The sequence below is a fragment of the Anoplopoma fimbria genome, chromosome 1, assembly GCF_027596085.1.
Source record: "Anoplopoma fimbria isolate UVic2021 breed Golden Eagle Sablefish chromosome 1, Afim_UVic_2022, whole genome shotgun sequence".
In the NCBI taxonomy this organism is placed as follows: domain Eukaryota; kingdom Metazoa; phylum Chordata; class Actinopteri; order Perciformes; family Anoplopomatidae; genus Anoplopoma; species Anoplopoma fimbria.
The window spans coordinates 23038388-23059917 of record NC_072449.1 but is presented as its reverse complement, the minus strand read 5'-3'; the positions used below and the strand labels follow the sequence as shown (position 1 = coordinate 23059917).

At 39.1% G+C, this 21530-nt stretch overlaps 2 protein-coding genes across 2 annotated transcripts; both read right to left on the bottom strand.

Annotated features, from left to right (window-relative positions):
• Positions 1-143: 143 nt before the first annotated feature.
• Positions 144-5753, bottom strand: slc47a3 (solute carrier family 47 member 3). Its single transcript, XM_054607820.1, has 17 exons — positions 5413-5753; positions 5067-5168; positions 4913-4981; positions 4687-4835; positions 4525-4567; positions 4394-4438; positions 3708-3805; positions 3519-3616; positions 2609-2722; positions 2470-2537; positions 2260-2368; positions 1885-1960; positions 1503-1572; positions 1260-1392; positions 1003-1097; positions 871-913; positions 144-677 (listed from the first exon to the last, which is right to left on the bottom strand). The coding sequence occupies exons 1-17, from the start codon at positions 5542-5544 to the stop codon at positions 466-468; spliced, it is 1656 nt and encodes a 551-aa protein (XP_054463795.1). The 5' UTR covers positions 5545-5753; the 3' UTR covers positions 144-465.
• A 6232-nt stretch (positions 5754-11985) lies between these two features.
• Positions 11986-18273, bottom strand: slc13a5b (solute carrier family 13 member 5b). The gene is made up of 12 exons (XM_054597606.1): positions 18221-18273; positions 17138-17266; positions 16919-17055; positions 16470-16690; positions 16183-16357; positions 15960-16082; positions 15608-15820; positions 15419-15495; positions 15153-15274; positions 14451-14612; positions 13221-13358; positions 11986-12357 (listed from the first exon to the last, which is right to left on the bottom strand). The coding sequence occupies exons 2-12, from the start codon at positions 17234-17236 to the stop codon at positions 12232-12234; spliced, it is 1593 nt and encodes a 530-aa protein (XP_054453581.1). The 5' UTR covers positions 17237-17266; positions 18221-18273; the 3' UTR covers positions 11986-12231.
• Between the last annotated feature and the right edge of the window lie 3257 nt (positions 18274-21530).

Here is a 21530-nt window from a genome sequence, read left to right as displayed (position 1 = left end):
TTCAGTGGCTGCTGGCCTTTCCAGGCCCCAATGAGGATACTTTGACGATCTGAGATGTTTTCATTTTTCAAATGCATTTCCAAAATGTTCCCCTCTTTTAATACAGTAAATATATTGTTTTTCCTTTAAGAATCATAAATAACCACAATGTATCTATTTAATGCATTAAATATAAAAGCTTTTAAAACTGTCTTTAGTTTGACTCATTCTCTTTGACAGTATGTGGTTGTGAGACAAACACTGCAGATTCACTGGAAGATCTTGTGAATAATTTGTTTGACAGTAATATTCTGCTTAAGGTGATTAATTCATTGATCATACATAAGTTTACTCTCTGTGCTCTGTGTACTGTCATGTCCATCCTCATGTGTGCTTTCCTTCTGCATGTCCTGCTTTGACATCCCACAATGCAAACATCTGCATCATATTGTGCACTTCACTTAATACAATAGACTTTGCTCGCATTCATGTAACCAAGTTCATGATCAGCAGGTTAATAGTGATTCCAGCAGCCAGTATGAAAAGCATGATAGCCAGAGCCAGGCCTCTACGCAGAACCAGAGTCCTGTGAGAGAGCTCCTCCTCCACTGTTTTGACTGCTGGTTCCGCCACGGTATGAACCAGCTCCATAGTGTCTGTTTGCCCTGGTGAGTTCCCTGGATCATCTGGTTGGGGACCTGGATACAGACAATATATTTGTATACCACCACACTCTATAGCTTTACAATGATACTGAGCTTTTGCATGGACTTAAAAAGTACTAGAGTACATGTAACGTTATAAGTAATATAGCACTATTAAACTACACTTTCCCTGATGAACAGGATAAACGTTTTCTTTTTCTCTAATAGTCGAAAATGTTTCACTTACTTGTGTCTGTAGAGCTCCCACGCACGCCCGCTCTGATTTGAGCCTGGAAGAAAAACAAATGTGTGAACGTTTATTCATAAAGAAGTAGCCTTTGGTCATTTAGAATGGGAAGATGTACCTCTGAATACTAACCTTGACTGTAACTTTCATCCAGTTCATTCTTACCAGGTAGAAAACCAGGAATGAAGACTGCAGAGACACACAGGTAAACAAGCCTGTCCACAGACCTGAGGGATATAAAGAGTTTTGCGTGGTTAAGTATAGCAAGCGATGCCGTGTCATATATCTTGTGAAAAAAGACTGTGGGGACAGAACATAAAATTACCAGTTAGACAGAAATGTGGCAAAAACAAACAGCTTACGGCTAAAAAACATGCTGTAAATCTTACCCTTGATTCCCATTTTGGCTGCAAACATCAATGACACTCCAATGGGAAAACCAATACCATAAAATCCCAAAATGTTGCAAATAGCCCCAATCTTCTGTTTACCTGCTCCTCTGATAATGCCTCCAGAGGCCGCCTAGTCACGCACACACAATAAAGAGGTGGTTAGACTTGTATTTTGCAAATGCAATTAAATGTGAGTGAGTCAAGGTGCCTTGTTTGGATGTGAATTTCAGAGATACTTACTGATATTGCATCCAGGAGGACAAATGGTGCATATAAAGCTATGACATCAGCAACCCTTTCCCTTATTTGTCTACCGTAAAAGAGACTCAAAATTAACAGTTTGACACTGAAAGACAGGTTAAAATAAAGTTATATTATCATGACATTTGTGTGTTTTATTATGTGACACATTATATTATCGTTCACCAAAGAGCAATCAGGAAATTGCCAAAAATCACAGTGGTGCTGATCATAACATTTACTTCAAGTTAATGTTTAAAAGAATTTGGAGGCAAAGTCCAATGTAATAAATGTCATGGTGAAAGGTCACTTAAGAGACAGATTATCTTTTGGTATTGAATATAGCTGTGGTTAGAAAAACACATGTTCAAAATATACTCACTCATCATATGTGAAGACATAAGAGATATGGTCCTTCAGGCTCCCAATGAGAACGGACAAAGCTATAGAGACTGACGCTGTGGTAAAGAGTAACAGACTTCATTTTCACTGGTTGCATCATGCAAAAGATGCTGAATTAGTTTATTTTTTTGTAAACTGACTAATTGTATCACAAAGGACAACCACAGTCTCCTATTGTTTGCCAATGAGAAGCTCTGCAGGAGCTGGTCTACAACTTTTTGGTTCTTTAAGCTCTAAGCTATTCCTGAACTAGTTTCTTGAGTGAAATTAGAATTATATAACAATTACCTTACCTTGAAAAACATGTTATTTTAATAAGATATTAACACATAGCATAGAAATGGTGTTTGCTGACCTGCAGAGAACAGAGTCAGTTTAGCGGACAGCTTAGCCTGCTCTGTGTCTCCGGCTCCCAGGGCATTTCCAACTCTTACATTGCCGGCTATACTGAAACCCAAAGGGAACTAAGAACAAAAATGAAATATTAACATGCTGTTACACTGCCTGCACAGATATGACCCAATAACAATTTGATGTAAATTAATTTTGTTAGCAGAATGATTACCATGTATGCAACATTAGCAAGTTGATATACAACCGATTGAGCTCCAAGCTCCACCTCACTTATTAGACCTGTCAAAGACAACGGCAGTTAGATTTCACCCCAGCAATGCCTTAAACAACAAAGTGGCTCATGACATTACCTGCCAGAAAGCTTCCAATCTCATAAGTCCACCACTCAACACACATCATGATCATGCTGGGGATGGCCAAGTTGATGTATGAGCCCCAGTCCTGCAGGCACTCTTTAGACCAGCCTGCGTGGTCAAATAATGAATCAATAAATCGTTATATCACTCACACGTATGAAATATAGGTTAGGTTAGATCAGATCAGTGTCTTTGTCTCAACAGATTTGTACCGACTCCAAGGAGCTCTGCTGGGAACATATAATAAGCGGGCTGTTGATTTTAAATCTACCACAATACCACAATTTTAAATCTACCACAATGTTCCTAAATGTCTTAAACAAACAGGGAAGCAAAGAACAGAATGAAAATGAGCTCTTATACGTGTTTGTAGTGACACAAGCCTCAAGTACAGATGAAAACTGGTGCCTGCACAAAGGGGTATAGAATTAAACCATAGTTTGTGCCCTCAACAAATCAAATATGGAAGACATTTTATACTGCTGTGGAGGACGAGGGATGGGAGAAATGCAAACTTCCCTCCATAAGTGAAAGAACTTGGCCAAACCTTCACTGTATTGTGGGTTATTATAGGTATTACTGACAAATTGCACACACAGCCTTGAATGAACAGTAGTTTATCTCTGAAGATGGTTGTAAAGTGTTATTGAAACTCTTTTAACACAATTAATTCATTGTTTGTTTTCCAACCAAGCATGTCTTGTTAATGTCATAATAATAAAATGAATAATAACTATTACAAAACTTTGAGTTTCTCCTGAGCTACAGGTTTGTTAAACCACAACCATCTCCCTCTGAGCTTCTTTCATCACTGCGTAACTCATTAACATCGGCTTTAAAGAAACAACTGGAGCCCATGCTTTTATGCAGGCTCACTGCCCCCCAATGCAAATGTGGTTCTCACCTCCCCAGGTGGCCTTGTGAAGACCTTTCCAAATGATATAAGCATAGAGAACTGCAGCCATGGAGAACTGGGAAATGGTGTTGGCAACAGCAGAACCTCTGTAAAGAGTATTTTTTGTTGCATGATATTGGTTATGTGATGCAAGCAATAATTATGTTCCTGAAAGAGTCAAAAGGCAATTATACTCACGCTACTCCCAGATTTAATGCGTAAAGGAAGATGTAGTTAATGAGAGCGTTAAAAAGATTGACCACAACGCCTGTGATTACCTGCGGCCATATGATGCCCTAAAATGAGGATAGTTACATTTAATTCATATTAGACACAGGAAAAGTGAGAAGAAAAAGATGACTATAAGAGATGAAAGGAGGAGATCACCAGACAGAAGTAATATGATTAGATACCTCTGTACCTAATAAAGGGCCTGTTCTTTTTCTAGATATAACAAAATAAAATAAAACTGTAAAGGGACCATTACATAGTGTTGTTGAGTCCTTGGGATCTTGAATTTACTGTACTGTATTTGGATGCAACACCTGAATAGGAAAGATTAGCATGAGTTTTGCAAACTGATTTATTTACAAATACAAAAACGAATCAAAACATTAAGTCCAAATGGAGGTTTGTAGTTTCATTCACATTTGTTTTCCCTGACTGAATTTGTACAGCACTTTTCTCTAATGTCACATCAACAGCAACACTGAAGACAAATAAATAGAAGCCTGATTAATAGCATTTTACTGTATTTTTCTTTTCCTTTTTAAGGATTCCAGGAAGCGATTCACAGCAACATGGCATTCATGTAATTATCCAGGCACTGTCCTTATTTCAGCTCATCAGAGGGTTACTTTATATTGAATAATAATGGACCTTACCTGGTTTTGCAGATATCTTGTTTCTAATGAATACATGAATGTAGCCTAAACAGAAAAACAAAGAAAAATGAAAAATATCAATATATCAATTTGTTTCTTTTTAGAACTTAGTCCTACTTTGAAATACTTACAGGAAGTGCTGGCATAAAGATATTCACGTACATCTGAGACAACCTAAAGAGAGATTTTCCATCAACATCAACTAGAAATACACACTTAATTTTAACAATACATAAAAATAAGAAATGGATAAATAAAGCAGAAGAAGACATGTGAGTTCTGACACAGCTTACCTGGCCACCGCTGGCTCCTGTCTGACAGCCAACAGAATGGGCTCTGTGTTAATGAGGATCGCCCAACAAGGGAAACATGCCAGTAACACGATGAGGATTGCCCGCTGCAGAATGACCCCAACTCTCAGGAGGTTATTGCTCCCAAAGGTCTGAAACCAGAGAGCATTTTATCTTATTTTGTCAATACTTGTCTTAACTAATGAAAAATAGCGTGTAAGGCTCATACCTGAGAAATCAGAGTATCACAAGCTGAAGCCAAACCAACTCCAATAGATATACCTGTGACATTAATAACCTGAGGATACAACACAAACATTGAGGGATTATGTTCTTTATTTGTGTGACTTTCACTATAAAAAACATTACAATTCTGTACTCACTGCTATGGCCAAAGAAACCCCTGCCAGCTCTGTCTTCCCCAGATGGCCACAGAAAATAGTACTGATAAAACCAACTGCAAACACCATGAACTGGGCCATAATCTGACGAGATAAAAATCAAAATATATGTAAAGAGATTACTTTATAAGTAGCTGATAATTAGTGCTCTGGGCCTATTTGTTCTACTTCAACCTGGCCTGTACACTAAATGTCACAAGCTTCATTAATAATACATTCAATTTCCATGTAAACACTTTAATCGTTAATTGAACTTGTTTTATTTAGATCGTCATTTAGATCAGCAATGATTGGACACTTAAGAGTGCATTAAATACATGCTACTTACCACCGGTCCGGCCAGTTTAGACAACTCTTTTATTTCTCTCTTGAAACCAACAGGGACTAACATCTGGATCCGCTTTGTTACAAAACATTCCCTCCAAGGAGAAGGAGGTGAGCCCTGCGTGCTGATCTCCATGATTCAGTGTGTCGAGTGTCTCTGTCGGTGTATGTAATGAGGAAAGGTGTCGTAAACTCTGCTTTCACATGAGGCACGGGAAACTTAGCGGCTGTTAGTCACTTCCTGTGAGTCAGCTGGCTGTGACCATGTCACACATGTATGAGGGGAATCGCGACCTCAGACATGTGATATCTTGTGCTCAACGCTGACCCAAAGGTATTAACTTTCAGTTTCCAAACAGAAGATTGGTAGGAGTGAAGTTGTATCGCCTGTCTAATAAGATCACAGGGTGATCAGACGCCTTGTGAAAGAACTAACAGTTAAGAGTAAAGTTGAGAGCAGTGAAATCAAACTACTGCCTCAATAAAAGCTCAATACTCTTAACTTATGATAAATATTTATTTTTGTATTGTATTAGTAGCCTTTGTGAAGATAGTATTACATATTAAGAATCTGTTATTCAGTTGCAGGTATTTATTAGATATTTGGTAATACTTTTCATGCTATAATATTTAACTAACACATTTCTATTTTAATTTGAAATGTGTCCATACTTTGCAATTCATCCAACATCATTTTGTAATCCTGAGACATCATTGTTAGTGCTGAATTGTACCAACAGATGGAGCTATTTCCCTACAACACGAGCAAACTATGCATTCCAATGTCTTTATATTATTATATCACATCACAAATGATGTAACATTAATTATTGAGCACTACACCTATAAACTGAATAGATATGTTGTTCCACACTAAAACATGTTGTATATCTCTAAATGTCCTAGTTTGCATTATCAAATTGCTGTGGCACATGAGGTAGAGTTCTTGTCCCGCAAGGTTGGTGGTTCAAACCCCTCTACTGGCAACATGCCAAGGTGTCCTTGAGCAAGACACCTAACCCCAAGTTGCTCCCCGGGCACTTCATTGCAGCCCACTGCTCCTCCGGGATGGGTCAAAGGCAGAGAAATAATTTCTAATAAAGGCTTAATTATTATTATTATCAACTTATTATGAGTTAATTATTACATTACATTACATTACAGTCATTTAGCAGACGCTTTTATCCAAAGCGACTTACAATAAGTGTATTCAACATAGGTATTCAAGAGAACTACTAGTCACCAGAAGTCATAAGCGCATCTCCTTTCTTAAACAAGCATCTAAGAGCATAAACCAGAGCAAAAGTACAGTGCAGAAACAAACTAATACGAATACAATAAGTGCAACAAACTAATACGAATGCAATAAGTGCTACGAGGAAGGCTCAGGGTAGAACTTCTTGAAGAGGTGAGTTTTCAGCCTGCACCTAAAGATGGGCAGCGACTCTGCTGTCTGACGTCAGTGGGGAGTTCATTCCACCACTGAGGGGCCAGGACATTAATGATTAAAATGCTAATAAAACACTTTTTTAAAATCCACTGTTTTAGTAGAATTTAAATTGTTTGATTGATGGGGCACAGAAAGGCTAATTAATGATTTGTACACCTTGTTTTGATGATTTACAGGGTTAATAATGTGTCAGCATTAATATACCCATTATGAACAAGGTCCATCAAATGAACCAAAATGATAACCTAATACTGTACTTAAGTTGACAATTTAAAGTACAAAGTCCAATCTAAAGTTATTTATTTTAAATTAAAGACATATTACTTTTTGCAAAGTCTACAAGTCCCCTTTTTATACCGAGAGATTAGGGGTATTGAGATAAGGGTTGTTGTAAGTTCCTGCCTCCCTGAGTGGTTTAATTATATTAGTTTATTCAGGTTTTTTAAAGGTTGTCTCAAAAAGTAGAATCCGATGAACGTAATACTCTTACGCCATTTAAAACCTCATTATCTAATTGGAGGAGGGTTCAGAATTAAGCTAAGGGGAGATAAATGTCACTGTGGGATAAGCATCGGCCAAATAAATAAATGTAATTAAAATATTTAAGGTGTTTTTTGTACATCACAATGTGTGTTTTGAAATTCTTCTAAGGGCTAACCCCTAATGAAAAGTACTGTAACTTATCCTGGCATCGGTGGCATGAAAACAATCACAAAGATATCTATCACAATAGGCTCTAAGAGGACACATCTAACAATGAAACAGTTTCAGCATCAGGTGATTCTGTCCTTGCTCCTAAGGAAAGACATCACATCAGGGCACTTTGGGATGGCACATGTTCTTTGTCAACAAAATGTGCTCTTTTTTTTTTATGGAAGAGCAAAACAGACAAGCAACCTTGTATCATATAACTGTTAATGTTAATTCAGGACAGTTTCATCAAAACAGTCTATTGAGGACTACAGAGAGTACAATAGTAGGGTTGCACAGCTTTAACTTATTACACCTAAAAAGGCCCTATTTGCGAGTAAAGCGGTGAAAAGAAGACATGAACTGCGGTCATACAGTCCGATGAGTCACACTTCACCCTGTTTTTGAACATGTGTGGTACACGCAAAACAAGTGTCTAAAAGGAGGATGTTCCCTGTAAGGTGAAGGTTTTTGGGTGAACTTCCTGGCAAGAATCCCAAAGAAGAAACAGAAACCAGTAGATCCTTCTGGATGACAGTTTCTCCATCTACAGGGGTCACTGAGTGATCTAATAGGCATGACCATTATTTGATACGCATGGCTGGATTAACCTGCTCAGGGGCCCGGATTTAGAATTAGCTATATGGGCCAACCCTCCTTCCTATGCTGGAAAATGGCATGGCTCCATTTTTGTGTTGTTGCAGCAATTTGACTGAATTAATTCAAGAATATGAACATTGTAAGCACAATGTGAAGTGAAATAATGTACTGATTGTAAAGGCACTGTTTAGCCTGGTGAGCATGAATGTACTTTAGCCCAAAGAGTACAAAGAAAGGCCCTCTGTCCTCCTCTAGATCTTTTAGCTTGTGGCCTGGCCTCTTGTTCGCGGGTTAATTGGATACATTGCTAACTGAAACCATCTCTACACACAAGTCTTTATGTGCCAGGAAGGGTTGATTGTATCAAACAGGCAGCATATTGTCCTCCTGTGTAACTGATACAGAACATTTTTAAGGCCAATGTGGCATTAAAAAGACTTACCATGCGCAAAATACTCTCAAATACATTAGGTGGACGAGTCCAAATATCTGCTTTTTGATCTCTTTTGTGCCTGAAAATGTTTTCAAATTGTAATTCCAAACTGGCAGTAATATATCAAGCTTACTTCCTTTCTGTTCAACCAGTAGGTTTAGTTTATAACAAGTTAAAGGGACGGTGTGTATAATTTAGGGGGAATCTTTTGGCAGAAATAGAACATGATATTAATTTGGATATTAAGTATGGTTTCTTGAGTGTATAACCAGCTGAATATAAGAATTGTGTTTTTATTACATTAGAATGAACGAGTCCTCTGTATGTAGGAGGGACAAACCAAACTCTGTCTCTAGATAGGGCCATTCACCTTTTCGCTTTTTCGCGTTGGCCATTGTAATTCTCCTCCACGCTTGGCACACGGTAAAAGTTTTACTTGACTGCATTCTGCAATCTCACTGCTTGGTTCCCTAAAATCATACACACGGCACCTTTAAAGCTGTTATGAGTAACTCTCATTTTGTATTGATTTTGGCAGTCTCTGTGAAAAACAATTGTAGTGTTTCTGAACACCAAAGTCCCTTAAGGAAACCTCAGTGGGCCCAACAATATGACCTGGGCCTTCAGCATCGTGGGCTGCACACAGGGAGAGCGACTTCATTCTCTGCACATGTAGACATTACTCTACAATGTCTTTACACAGCAAATAGTTGTTTGCTGCTATATTAATGCTCTTATTATCAAAATGTTGCACCTGTAAAGTTACTAGAGGTTGTGAAAGAGTCTCAATCTAGCACTCATGCCTCTATATGACCAAATAGAGGTGTTGTGTGTTCATGAAACCCCAGCAAGAGAACAACTTCCAGGTTAAATTTCCGCTACTGCAGCCTTACATGTATATATAGCCAGTAATGGAAGCCATGATACGTGAGGATGTGTTTCAATTGGATAATGAGTGGGTGGCTGAGAGGCAGCAAAGGGAGAGAAAGGCACTATAATTACATAAGCTTTTTTCCCCATTGGGACCCAAGATCATAGTGATCTGAACTTCTCTATGCACCCAACCGCTTGTTAACCACTTTCAAACCATCGAACATTTTAATTGTCCAACAGAACTGAGGTCAAATTTCCCCCCTGCTACCTTTTCTGCAGTACAGCATGTTTTTCCTCTGTTCAACCATACCACCAACATGGTTTGCTGCTGCAATATATGTCACGGGATTGATGATCTTTTGTCTCACTGTAAAACATAGCCCTCCTCATGGTGATAATGGTAGGGTTGTAATAAAATGCTCTGCGGCTTTTAAATGGAGTCATGTGAAATGTCTTCTTTGAGCTCATAATGTTTATGACGCTGGACAATATCACCGCCTTGACCCTTTGCTCACGCAACGTCTCGGCAGGAGGACAATGACACAGAGCTCTTGCCAACATACATTAGGTGTGGCCTTTCAGTGCAGGATTATTGTGGCTTTCTGCACTGTGTTTACAGGATTATATCAGCCTTATGCGCAAGACAAAAGGTCACTGCGAAGTTGAGAAAGGGCCGACTGGTGCTGAAAGTGGGATCTTTTTGTTTTTGGATGACACTGAGGGATGACAATGCTGTTTTTACAGCAGTATTATTTCACCTGATTTATTAAAGCCTCTTTATTGTTAAAAAGCCCATACTCAGCCATTAGTGGAAACTGTTAAGATCCTGCTGTGAAATCAGTGTTAATCAAGTGTTTTTGTAGAATTTGGAAATATTGTGTGCATGAACAACTGACTATTTAACATTGCATGTGGAAAAGGAATGAGGTTTTGTTAGTGTTATCAAAGCACTGTGTGTGGAGGTAATGCAACAAGAAAGAAACATTAAGACTCACTGTATTGAAACTTTTGTCTTTTATTTTTACATTTTGTCGCAGATCAATGAAACATTGTAACTTCAGCCCATTGGCTACTTAGGCAGATAATTTACTTTATTAATCTTATTAATATAATTTTTCAGGTAAAAAAGTCTTGAAATTGAAAAAAATATATACATTGATTAAATACCACATTATTGCATTTCAGTCAGAATTCTTTATTGCATTGAGACATTTCACAATATCATCACACCGTATTGATCAAATATTGAAAATGTGTTTACAGAACATAAGTCATTGTGTTTGTACAAGGCACATAGGTTTCTTGTGTTGTAGTGATGGTACATTTCAAAGTTCAACTGGAACAATAACAAACCACCATACATCCTGATATAGCCTGTAGGTCAACATAGGGGTCCAAAGTACATGTTTACGTATTGACAAGTTTCTGACATACTGTTCATATTAGCCCATTATATATAAATACAAAAAATGCACAAAATAATTGTCAGTGTTTGTTACCTTAAATCCATATAGATAGATGTGCTTGCAAACCACTCAGTTTTTGGTAGCAGTAAGGTAAAAAGTATTTTGACTTTTTTAACATAGTTAACTAGTACTTGTAGAAGTAGCAACACCATAATAAAACCAGTCGATCAGTCTTGAATTCAATATTTTACTTCAGTGAAAGTACAGATATTTGACTCAAAAATGCATTAAATAGTTAAAGTAGTGATTGGGCAGCTGAATTGCCCTTGTCAGGGTTATATTAATGTTATTGGATTATACTATTGTATTAACACATCATGTTCTGTCTGGTTGAGATGGGGATATTTTATAGGTAGTTTAATCTATATTAATATTTCATATTACATTGATACGAAAAGTTACTAGTAACTACAGCTATCAGATAAATGTACTAGAGTAAAAAAGGAAAATATTTTCTCCAGAAATGTATTGAAGTAAAAGCAGAAGCGGCACAAAATAAAAATCCTTAAATAAAATACAAGTACCTCAAAATGTAAATGTAAATGTGCAAAGTTACCTTCTTATATTTTACCATATGGCTTATTGCTATTTAGATGTCGCTACATGTGAATATGTAAAACATTTCTAATAACTTTTACCTTATGACTTTATAATCCCCACCACTGATGTAGAAAAAAAGAAAGAAAAGAGTTGTCTGATTTTAATATTATTATTCTTTTTCAGAGGGTTTTTATTTTCTATCTTATGTAATGCATATTATATTTCTTCTATTTCATCTTTTTTTAAATATTACTCATCTTCAAAAATGTGTTTAATATGCACTTGTCTCAATAAGTTTAATAATTAATGATTTATGTAAAGAGCTTTCAATTGCCTTTTTGCTGAAATGTGCTAATAAAACTGCCTTGCCTTATGAATAGCATTTACTTAGCTGCCTAAGAGGATTATAAAATCTCATTATTTGAGAGTATAAATAATTCCAGTATGATTTTTGTTATACTGTTTTATGAGTGTAGCTTCAACTTAATTATGATACAATGTAAATAAAGATTTTTTTTTTTGTCTGTTTAAATTTCATTCCTCAACCACTCTTCTTTCATTCCCAATCATATTCTTCACCACTTTCTTTCACAAGCAAGACTCAGTTGCCAATGAAAACAAGCCTTGAGGGCCTTGTTATCAAACAGCAATGGGACGCAGGCGGTCCACCGTGCGGTCCTGTGCTGTTGCTCTGACCAGAGGTCTTTGTCTGGCACCTGTGGATAGGGAGGGCAGGGTGTCCGTGGATCATCTCCTGTGGCAGAACCAGGCTCACACCCCGGTGACGTTGGCCCAGGCGGGGAAGGTGTCCAGCTCAAACATGGCCTTGCCCCAGGTGTTGATGGCCATTGTGATACAAAGGATGCCGATGATGTTCATGACTATTCCTGTCCTGGCCTGATGGAGAAGAAGAGCATGTAGGGATATTTAAGCAATAGTTGGACATTTAGAGAAATACGGTTGTTTGCTTTCTTGCTAAGAGTTAGATGAGATTGATACGACTCTTGTGTCATTCTGTTAAATAAAAAGCTATAAAGTCAGAAGATGGTAGATTAGCTTGAAGACTAGTAGCAGGGGGAGACAGCTAGCTTTGCTCTGTTTAAAAGTAACAAAATCCACCTCAGAGTCGCAAAAACACACTAATTAACACGCCAGGTCTCTCAAACATTCGTATCAAAAACTATCTGTAAACATGCCAAGTAACAGTCTTTTAGCAGTCTTGTGCAAGACTATTTGTTATTCTCACAATGACAAGTGAAGTAAGTTAAACTAACCCGCTGCATCTTCATATTTATCATTCAGAAATAAAAGTGTTTAAACAGAAAGCAAAGCGGTTTCATACAAAATTAACAGAAAGGCACGTTTGGAAATTGCCAACTGACATCAAGATGTCTCATCAAAAAAAAAGAGAGACCAGACAGAAAGGACCGGCACAACGGGAGTGCGTGGTGAGTTCTAAGATCAGTAAGAGCATGAGCTGCCATACAAACATACATGCACAGTAACGTAGACTGAGCAAATGGTCCAATTGTCCAACACCTTAAGAATGGTATTGAACTTCTCATCTGACTCTTGGCAAAAAAGTGAATAAGCGTTTTCCCCAAAATGTAGAGTTATTCTTTTAACAGTTTCAGGTCACAACTGCAAGTGACCAACATAAGCTCATCTACCCTCCTTACAGTGTAACAGTGACACTGACAACTTTGCATGATTAACATATAATTTACAGAACAAACACAACAAACCGCTGCCATACTCACCATGTCAGCAACCTTGAGGTATCCGTAAGAGAAGACTATAGCGTTCGGGGGCGTAGCAACAGGCAGCATGAAGGCAAAAGAGGCACTCAGAGTACAAGGCACCATGACGTACAGTGGATTCATTCCAATGGACTGAGACTGCAATAATCACACAGAAAGCTTCAACGGTCAGACACGGGGATGAACAGAGCCTTCATCACAAAATCCTCCACTCCTCCATTTGGCTATTTTTCTGCAACCGTAATCACTGACTCATAAGTCAGAGTGAAATGTGTGCAATTCTATGAGAAGCGAGAACACTCATTAGGTGGGTGTAATTAAGATGTAATTCCTGCAAGCTCGGGGCTGAGTCATGATATCTAGAATAGAAAGGCTGTACGTCTGTGACGATAATGGCACACTACTAAAATGCAGCAAACATCACTCTGTGGCATTTCCTTCTGAATTACATATGCTGCAGCACAGTAGCTTACAAGTGCACGGTAATTTCTGGCTCTCGAAATAAACAAAGGGTGAAAAAAAACTATAAGTTTATAGTGAGTCTTCTTTAAACTACAGGCTGTATATCAGGTCACCATGATGACAGTGTTTTGTCTTGTCTGATGGTTTTCGTTTGATCAAATAATAAATATTCACTTGACAGGATGACACATGAAGTGACATACCACAAGCCATAACTGCCATCAAGTGTCATCTCCTCCCTTTCAGCTGATCGCATGTGCTTTTCTTTCTCTCTTTTTTTTCTATCTCTGATTTCACACGAGGGTTGGATGCACCCTACTTGCTTGGCCCTCAATAAATATCTATCTGAATACACCAGCTTGACACCGGCTTTCGCAACCCAGCCTTGGCGTTTTCTCTCGAGTGCTGGTCTAGCGGGCACAGTGATGCCATTCTTCAGCAGCAGCGGAGTGGGCAGTATTACAAGGCACTGGGCTGCATTGGTGTGTTTGGCAGGTTATTAATGGGAGGAGGGGCCCGGGGAAGGGGACCAAACTCATTCAGCCTGAATGACCAACTAGATGGGTGACCAAACAAGGAAAAATAGGCCAGCTCCCACTGGGAGTAGTTTCAATGCTGGACTCCAATTGGGGAAATCGGTTCAAAAGAAATTACACTATGTAGCACTTCACCTTACTGAACCACTGCGGCCAAACATAAGTGTCTGTCTCCAGCAGTCTGAGATCCTGCCTCTGCTTTCTGCTTTCTTTTTCACACCTGAGGACTTACCATTGAGGCTAAGACAGGTAGGAAGAGCGTCGCAGTGGCCACATTACTGGTGCACTCTGTGAAGGTAGCAATCAGCAGGCACAAGATGATAGCAATTCCCCAGGGAGGGATGTTTTGAAGGGGAGTCATTTGATCTCCCATCCACTTTGAGAGTCCTGATTCCTAAAGAGAGAAAGATGTAAAAAATAAACATACTCTCTTGAAATGAAATTAGTTTTTTGTGTACATGAGTCAACATTTGCTCATTTACTGTGATTAGACTCTAATTCAGGTTTGTGCATCATATACAGCATCCATTGCAATATTTCTCAGGGGTATTTGCAGCATACATAAGCAAAATAAATAAAACTAAAGCAACACTTCCAGGGGGGACATTTGATCAAGCAGCAGAAGGAAATGTTTAGTTTAAAAAGCTTTAACCTAAAAACAGCATTAGGAGAGTATACTGTAAATAATGAGGCTGATTTTGATACAAATTAAAACAGTAATGCTGGATTACATGCTGCGCCATCTCCTGTGCATATGAAGGCAATTTAGATCCAGTGTGGAAATGGCGCAATTTGCCACCAACAATAAAAAAAAACACTATTCAGAGAGGGTTTAACATAATGTAAATACATTGAATAAATATTGCTGATGAAAAATCTCTACAACCAATGGCATAACAAAATGGGGTTTATTTCATGAAAAGCCAACACTTACTTCACTGCCCTTGGCCAGAGCAAAACCTCCGCCAAGAAGAAGCACGATGCCCCATGGTAACTTCTTTTGGGCAACTTTCCAGGTGAGCAGAGGTGGAGTTGGGCCAACAGTTTGATGGGGTGCTACAGATCCAATAAATTCAATGTCAGTATTGAATCATTGCACAGTCTCCAGCTCTCAAGACCTGGATATAGCTGTTAACACCTCATATCTATATTTACAGAACCATGTCTCACCTGTGTCAAAACTATGAGACCTCCACGAACAGAAACGTGGGGGTTTAGAGGGCAGAACAAAGAGAAGGACGGCGATGAAGATTGCCACCGTGGCGTCTGTCACATACCTGAGAAGTGGAGTGATGAGGGAATGAACAAACTTAGATGCATGAAAGTGTCTTTAAAGCAAATAATATAAAAGCTTTAACTAGATTAACATATTTCTTATTGTATACAAACTCTGCTTTGGAGTTGAAGATATCTGTCGCCCAGCCGTCAACAAAGCCTGGTTCCCGTGTGAACCACATCAACACCAGCAGAATGAAGAGACCCAGGACGCTGATCTCTCCGAAGGACATGGGCCCCAGCCGGCGATGCTCCTCACGGATCACATTATAGGCAGCAATCTCCTTCTCTGTCTTTATAGCCCCACAGCCCCAGGTCTTCTTAAAGCTAGAGGGATCACACGGAGGGGAAAAAAACCTTTGTGTCCCCTTCACACTCAATCACACTCCTTAAGCGGTAAAAAGTTTCTTGATGTTGATTCAAGTCTCTGTCACTGTAATTAAGCTTTAACCGTCACCAAACTCACTTGAATCCCATGAAGACAAACTGCAGCCAAAGCCAGGCCAGTGTGAGCATGAGGATCATGTTAGGGAAGGCAAAGCCGAACCAGGAGGCAAAGTTAATCACATCGCCGTTTTCAGGAAAGAGTCTAAGGAAAACCACAAAAGTTTTATTTTATTAAAACATTTTATAGAACCGGGTTGAGACTACTAGAACGTGACTAAACAAAGCTTTGAGAAAACACTCACTGGTTCATCTGGCCCTTGAGCACCAGATTGGGACCGGTTCCTGTCAGTGTGGCGGTGCCTCCGATGCTGGCAGCGTAACAAACACACAGGGTCATCCCTTTACACATTCTCCGCTTTTCCGCTGCATCTTTTTGCGCGGCAGCCTCCGCTTCCGCATCCAAGAAAGTCACCACCACTGGGCCTTCAAACAAAGAGCAAGTTATTTAAAGAGCTACAAACAACCTATGTTATTACCATATTTTGCTCGGCCAAACAGAACACGGCACGTGAAGACGACCATAGCTCACCTTGGCCCTCACTCTGTTTCTCTGTCTGTGGAGGCTGCTTACTGTCAGTCTCTGATGTCTGGACCTGCTCCTCTGAGCTGAGGATCTGAGGTATCTCTGCCTCACTGTTGTTGAGCTGCTGCAGCACTGCTTGGACAATAGGCACCATCATGGCTGTGGTAGCTGTGTTACTGATCCACATGGACAAGAAGGCTGTCACACCCATGAAACCCAACATCAAACTGCCAGGAAGATAAAAAAAAAAAAAAAAAACATTAACACTGTTTGTGGACTTGGGTTGGAAGAGGTCACCCAGAGTGTTTTTAATAAGCAATAATAAAGAGAGAGAGAAAAAGTGTTTTATGATGCCAATAAACAAACAACTTGAACATAGTTTCCTTATCTATAGCGGGTGTTTTGATATCATCGTTGATTAGATATGCTTCATAAATGTTTTTAAAGCCACTCACAGTGCTGGACGCACACCAACGATGAGCAGCACTCTCAAGGCGATGCGCTTGTGCAGATTCCAGTGCTCCACAGCTACAGCGACCAGCAGTCCCCCCACAAACAACAGGTTTGTGTCCTTCAGGTACTGCATACACACCTGGGTCACACAGCGTGAGATGTGAGAAATACATCCTTTCGCAGCACATTTGACACCCTTCTGCAGTTATTTTTTCACTTACATCTTTGGATTTCATGATGCCGAAGGCGGGGAAAAGGATTGCGGGGAGCAGAGCTGTGACAGCCAGCGGTAGGACTTCTGTGCACCAGTACACCGCCATCAGGACTATCACATAGGCACATTCTGCCTCCTGCAGAAAAACATGTGATCAGATACGGGTTAATGCACAAACACAAAGACTTGTGAAGTAAAAAAAAACAAAAAACTTCTGGGATCAGTGAGCGTTACATCATTTTAAATGCGTGGAGTTATTATGGTTCAAAGGTTAAAGATGAGTGTGGATTTTGTTACATTGTTTTTGTTCACCTGCATGTACATTTCTGAGATTAACACAAGTCACATTCATCGTTCATGTTTTATTGATCTGCAGTAATAAAACATTGTTTTTCAGCCTTGGTTGCTGTGATACTTTTGATACCTTTGTTTTTAGTTTTTGATACTTTTGATACCTTTGTTTTTAGTTTTTTGCAAGTGAGCAAAGTTTCCTAAACATGTTTCTTCCATCAGATTGAGAGCCCATGGGGCCTACTCTGTCACCCTCCCCTCCTCTAGGCCATTGTTCATGGCAGCCTTGCAACGAAAGTCTATGTCTATCACAACATGCGTGTTCCCACAGCTTGTGTGCACGTCTCCATGTCACATGCAGCAACGTGGACAGATCTGACTCCGGGTTCCCACGCTGGATACCATCCTTCATGTTAACAACAAGGAGTTAAAATAACAAGAGATCCAGCCTCAGGCAACACCGGACGGTTCTCATGCAATTTTGCAAGTGCATCAACAGGTGCAAAGAGAGAACCAGTGCAAATCAGATGCATTCATTTAAAACTACATTTTAAGGCAATGAAATGTCTCTGTCGCGCTAAAAAAGTTTGGGAATGAATTTAGTTCAAAGTGTTAAAATTGCAAGTGAATGCAAGTGAAATGTCTCATTAATTAAACTCAATTAAATATATTTTGAGTGGAGTCGCCGGCGTTTTGCCCAAATTGTATCCAACACTGCAATTATTTAATCAAACAGGAGTTGTTGCATTTATTTTTTTTGGGGGGCAAAAGTTACATTTTAAATGAATTAGTTACATACCGATGTCCCGATCACCAAAGGCAGTGGAAGAAGGAGAAACGGAGCTGAGAAGAGGATAATCTGGTTCTTAACTGAGCGGAGATATTTGAAGAATGCCATCCTGAAGGGAAAAACGGAGAAAAGGAGGCTTTCGCACCATGGATCGGGCTTTTGACTAGCAGACGAGAGGAGGAGGGGGGGGGAGTCCCACTGCGCATAAAGGAGGGAGAGAGAGACAGAGAGAGAGAGAGAGAGAGAGAGAGAGATGGACAAAAGAGCTTACTGATTGATTATTCTCCGAATGGCCACAAAGGTTTTTCCAAATAGTCCGCAAACCTCACAAATAATCAATTCAAATGACCAATACTGGCTGAGCTGCAGCTCTGAGGGAACTTTATAAAAAAAAAACTTGAGGTGCATAGTCACATATTGACAGGTGTTTATCAGCTGAGGCCATTACCTCATTAACTTCCTGGGTGCAGTGAAAAAGATTCTGTAAGCTCTGTAGGCAGGGGCGCCGAAAAGGGGGGGTAAAGGAGACGGATTCTAGGGGCCCATGATGGAGGGGGGCCCAGAGAGGCCCCTAATGATGATGAAATTATAATACAGAAAAAATAATGACACTAAGTTATTAACTAACATATAATCACACATGTTTTATTTTCCATGTCCTGGTAACAATTCCTTTATTTGTTTTGGAAGCATCAATTTTGCAATTTTGCAATTTTGCCGCTGTGTTGGGGGCCCTGTAAAGATTCTTTTCATGGGGCCCAAAATCCCTAGCGGCGCCCCTGTCTGTAGGGAAGCAACTGTTTTAGTTTTCTCCTGTTTGAAGGGAGATAAGATGAGTAACTGTAGACCTTGCATCAAAGCAGAGTATGTCACAGGTTGGGCAATAATCTGAGAAGGCCAAGATATGCAGATACCTGTGTCAGGAACTGTGTCTCATAGTTTTCAACAGAGGCCCTAATGCAATAGACTTCCACATAAAGGTGAGTCGTGTGACTGCACATTCATTGCTGCCTCGCCTTATGAATTTTCACCTTAATCGCTGTCAGAAAATCATGAATAATAGGCAGCCTGGGCCGTAGTGTGGATTTGATAAATACTGAGGTCATGAGTCCAGATTCTTACAGTGACACCCTGCACAGCTGAGAAACTTTTCACTATTAATTAACATGCAATTAATTAAACTTAACTCTCCTGTGAATCCTCTCCCTTATGGTCTAAATGCTGTTTCAAACACTGACAGGATACGATTGTGGCATAAAAATAACACATGTATTTGTCTTTTGAAATTGAAATATGTTAATAGTAGTTGGACTAAAACTGTTATAATCAATCAGTTGGTGTCAAGCATTGTAGGCTACTAGCTGCGGCCAGGCGGATATATGAACTCTACATCATGTAGCCTGATCACACAAGACACACAAGAGTAAAAAGACATGCAATGGCTACTGGGAGATGAGCTGACAATGTCCTTTAAGGAGCATGTTGTTGCCTGAGAGCGAAGAGCACCCACCTTAAAAATGTGTTGCAACCAAGTCACCGCCATTCCAAATTGCTTGTATTCTGTGCACTAAATTAAGTAATTACACGTTCTTCTGTGTGTTTCTGCTGACCTGAATACTTTAGCACATCTACCCTTCACCAGAAAAAAAACCCTCCCTAAAGCCTTTCACATGCCTGTATCTCCCAGAACACATAAACTATCACGGTGAGTTTGTTCGGTTCAGTCCAACTTAAGAACAGGCCATTAAACTGTAAAATTGATTGTCACAATAAAAATAAAAGGGAAATTGTGGGAACTATTTAGGGCATGTCTGCTAAAATGCCCCACTTCCACAAAAATATCAGAGTTTCAGCAGATTAGATTGACTTCATTTGTGTGAAACAATCAATTAATGCAACACTTTTTTTGCATCATAGTTTAAAATATTCTATAAGAAACCCACAGAGTACAATAATGTGAATGTTTGAACGATGACTTGAGAGATTTGTGCGTGTTTGGTAACAGCCTGTTCTGCCATCAATGTATTTCAACTCATGATGCCAGAGGAAAAACTGTCTTCCTCAAATGTATTCCAATAAATTATAAAATCTTTCTTTATCAGCAGTCTTTGATTGCCCGACATGCCAGTAATGTGGATTTCTATATTGTGTAAGGCACATAACTATAAATGTAACCCTATGCGGTGTGTCTGGTGGTTGGTTTCATTTCTTGGTTAAAGAAATATCGGGCTTTTTGGTTAAAATTTACAGTATTTACTAGCCATTGGGTGTGATGATTTTTGTTACACAACTGGAAAAAGTATAGGGGAGAAAGAGGAAATTGGAAAACGTGCTTGGTGCTTGAAGTCTTCCTGGTAGAAAATAAACTTCCTTGTAACTTGTGCCATCTTGGATTACCATTTCTTAATTTATTTGCATTTTTGTTTTCATAAAAAACTGAGGTGTGGCAACAGTGTTGCTGTATTATGTAAATGTGCCATGCCTGCAAGAATACTAATATAAATAGTTATTATAGGATTTCTTTAGGGACTTTTGAATGTGTTTCCACCAATTCAATTTGTTTGAGGAGAGGAGGAAAAGCTAGATCTGTTATGAGTAATTACATACATAGTGCTCTATCCGAAATCCTTCCTTTGGCCTGTGGCCTAACTTTCTTCCAAATTTGAATGAAAACTGTTTTTCTAGACATCTGACTAACTAAAAGACCAACATCCCTACAGAAAATACAACCCCGTTGGCAGCAAAAGCACTTTTGCCTCTCTATATAATGGACATGTTCTTGTGAAAAAATATATATTTAAATGTATTTATATACTTTTAACAGACTTTTCCTCGTTAGACTTTTTCTTTTTACTTTGTCGTCACAGGTCACTTTCTTAGCCACGTTTCCTTTCTAGTGACTTTAAAAGATAACAGCTAAATTATTTGGGTTGATGCGACACAAAAATACAAAATGTATTTATTCAAGGGTACTGCAATTCATTAAATTATAATGCATTATGCTGCTTTGTGTCCACCGTCTTTTCATGTAACGAAGGTTCAGGCCATTTGCAGAGAATGCTTTAATCCAGAACCAACAGCGTGCTTAGGGACATGAAAACCCATTCTGCCTGGCAGTACTATAAAACTGCTAAGAGCAGAACTAAGAGGGGGAACATGATGCTGAGCCAAGGAATGTCATGTTCTTTGGATGTATCTTTTCTCTAAAAGTGCTGACAGTAATTATGCTGCATGGTATGCTTAGATGAGAGAAACTTTGAATTTGTTTCCCTGTAATTGTGAGTCCACAACACAGTGTCGGATTTCAAAATTCATGCCT

Bases quoted from the DNA above. Each gene is read 5' to 3' on its own strand.
- slc47a3 (XM_054607820.1), bottom strand. From the start codon at position 5,544: ATGGAGATCAGCACGCAGGGCTCACCTCCTTCTCCTTGGAGGGAATGT. The intron at 2,723-3,518 runs GTGAGAACCACA...TTGACCACGCAG, and splicing joins TCACAAGGCCACCTGGGGAG to GCTGGTCTAAAGAGTGCCTG. The intron at 1,961-2,259 runs GTCAGCAAACAC...TCTTTACCACAG, and splicing joins ACTGACTCTGTTCTCTGCAG to CGTCAGTCTCTATAGCTTTG.
- slc13a5b (XM_054597606.1), bottom strand. From the start codon at position 17,236: ATGGCGGTGTACTGGTGCACAGAAGTCCTACCGCTGGCTGTCACAGCT. The intron at 16,083-16,182 runs GTGAGTGTTTTC...GGTTTTCCTTAG, and splicing joins CTCAAGGGCCAGATGAACCA to ACTCTTTCCTGAAAACGGCG. The intron at 13,359-14,450 runs GTAAGTCCTCAG...TGATTATTGCAG, and splicing joins TACCTGTCTTAGCCTCAATG to TCTCAGTCCATTGGAATGAA.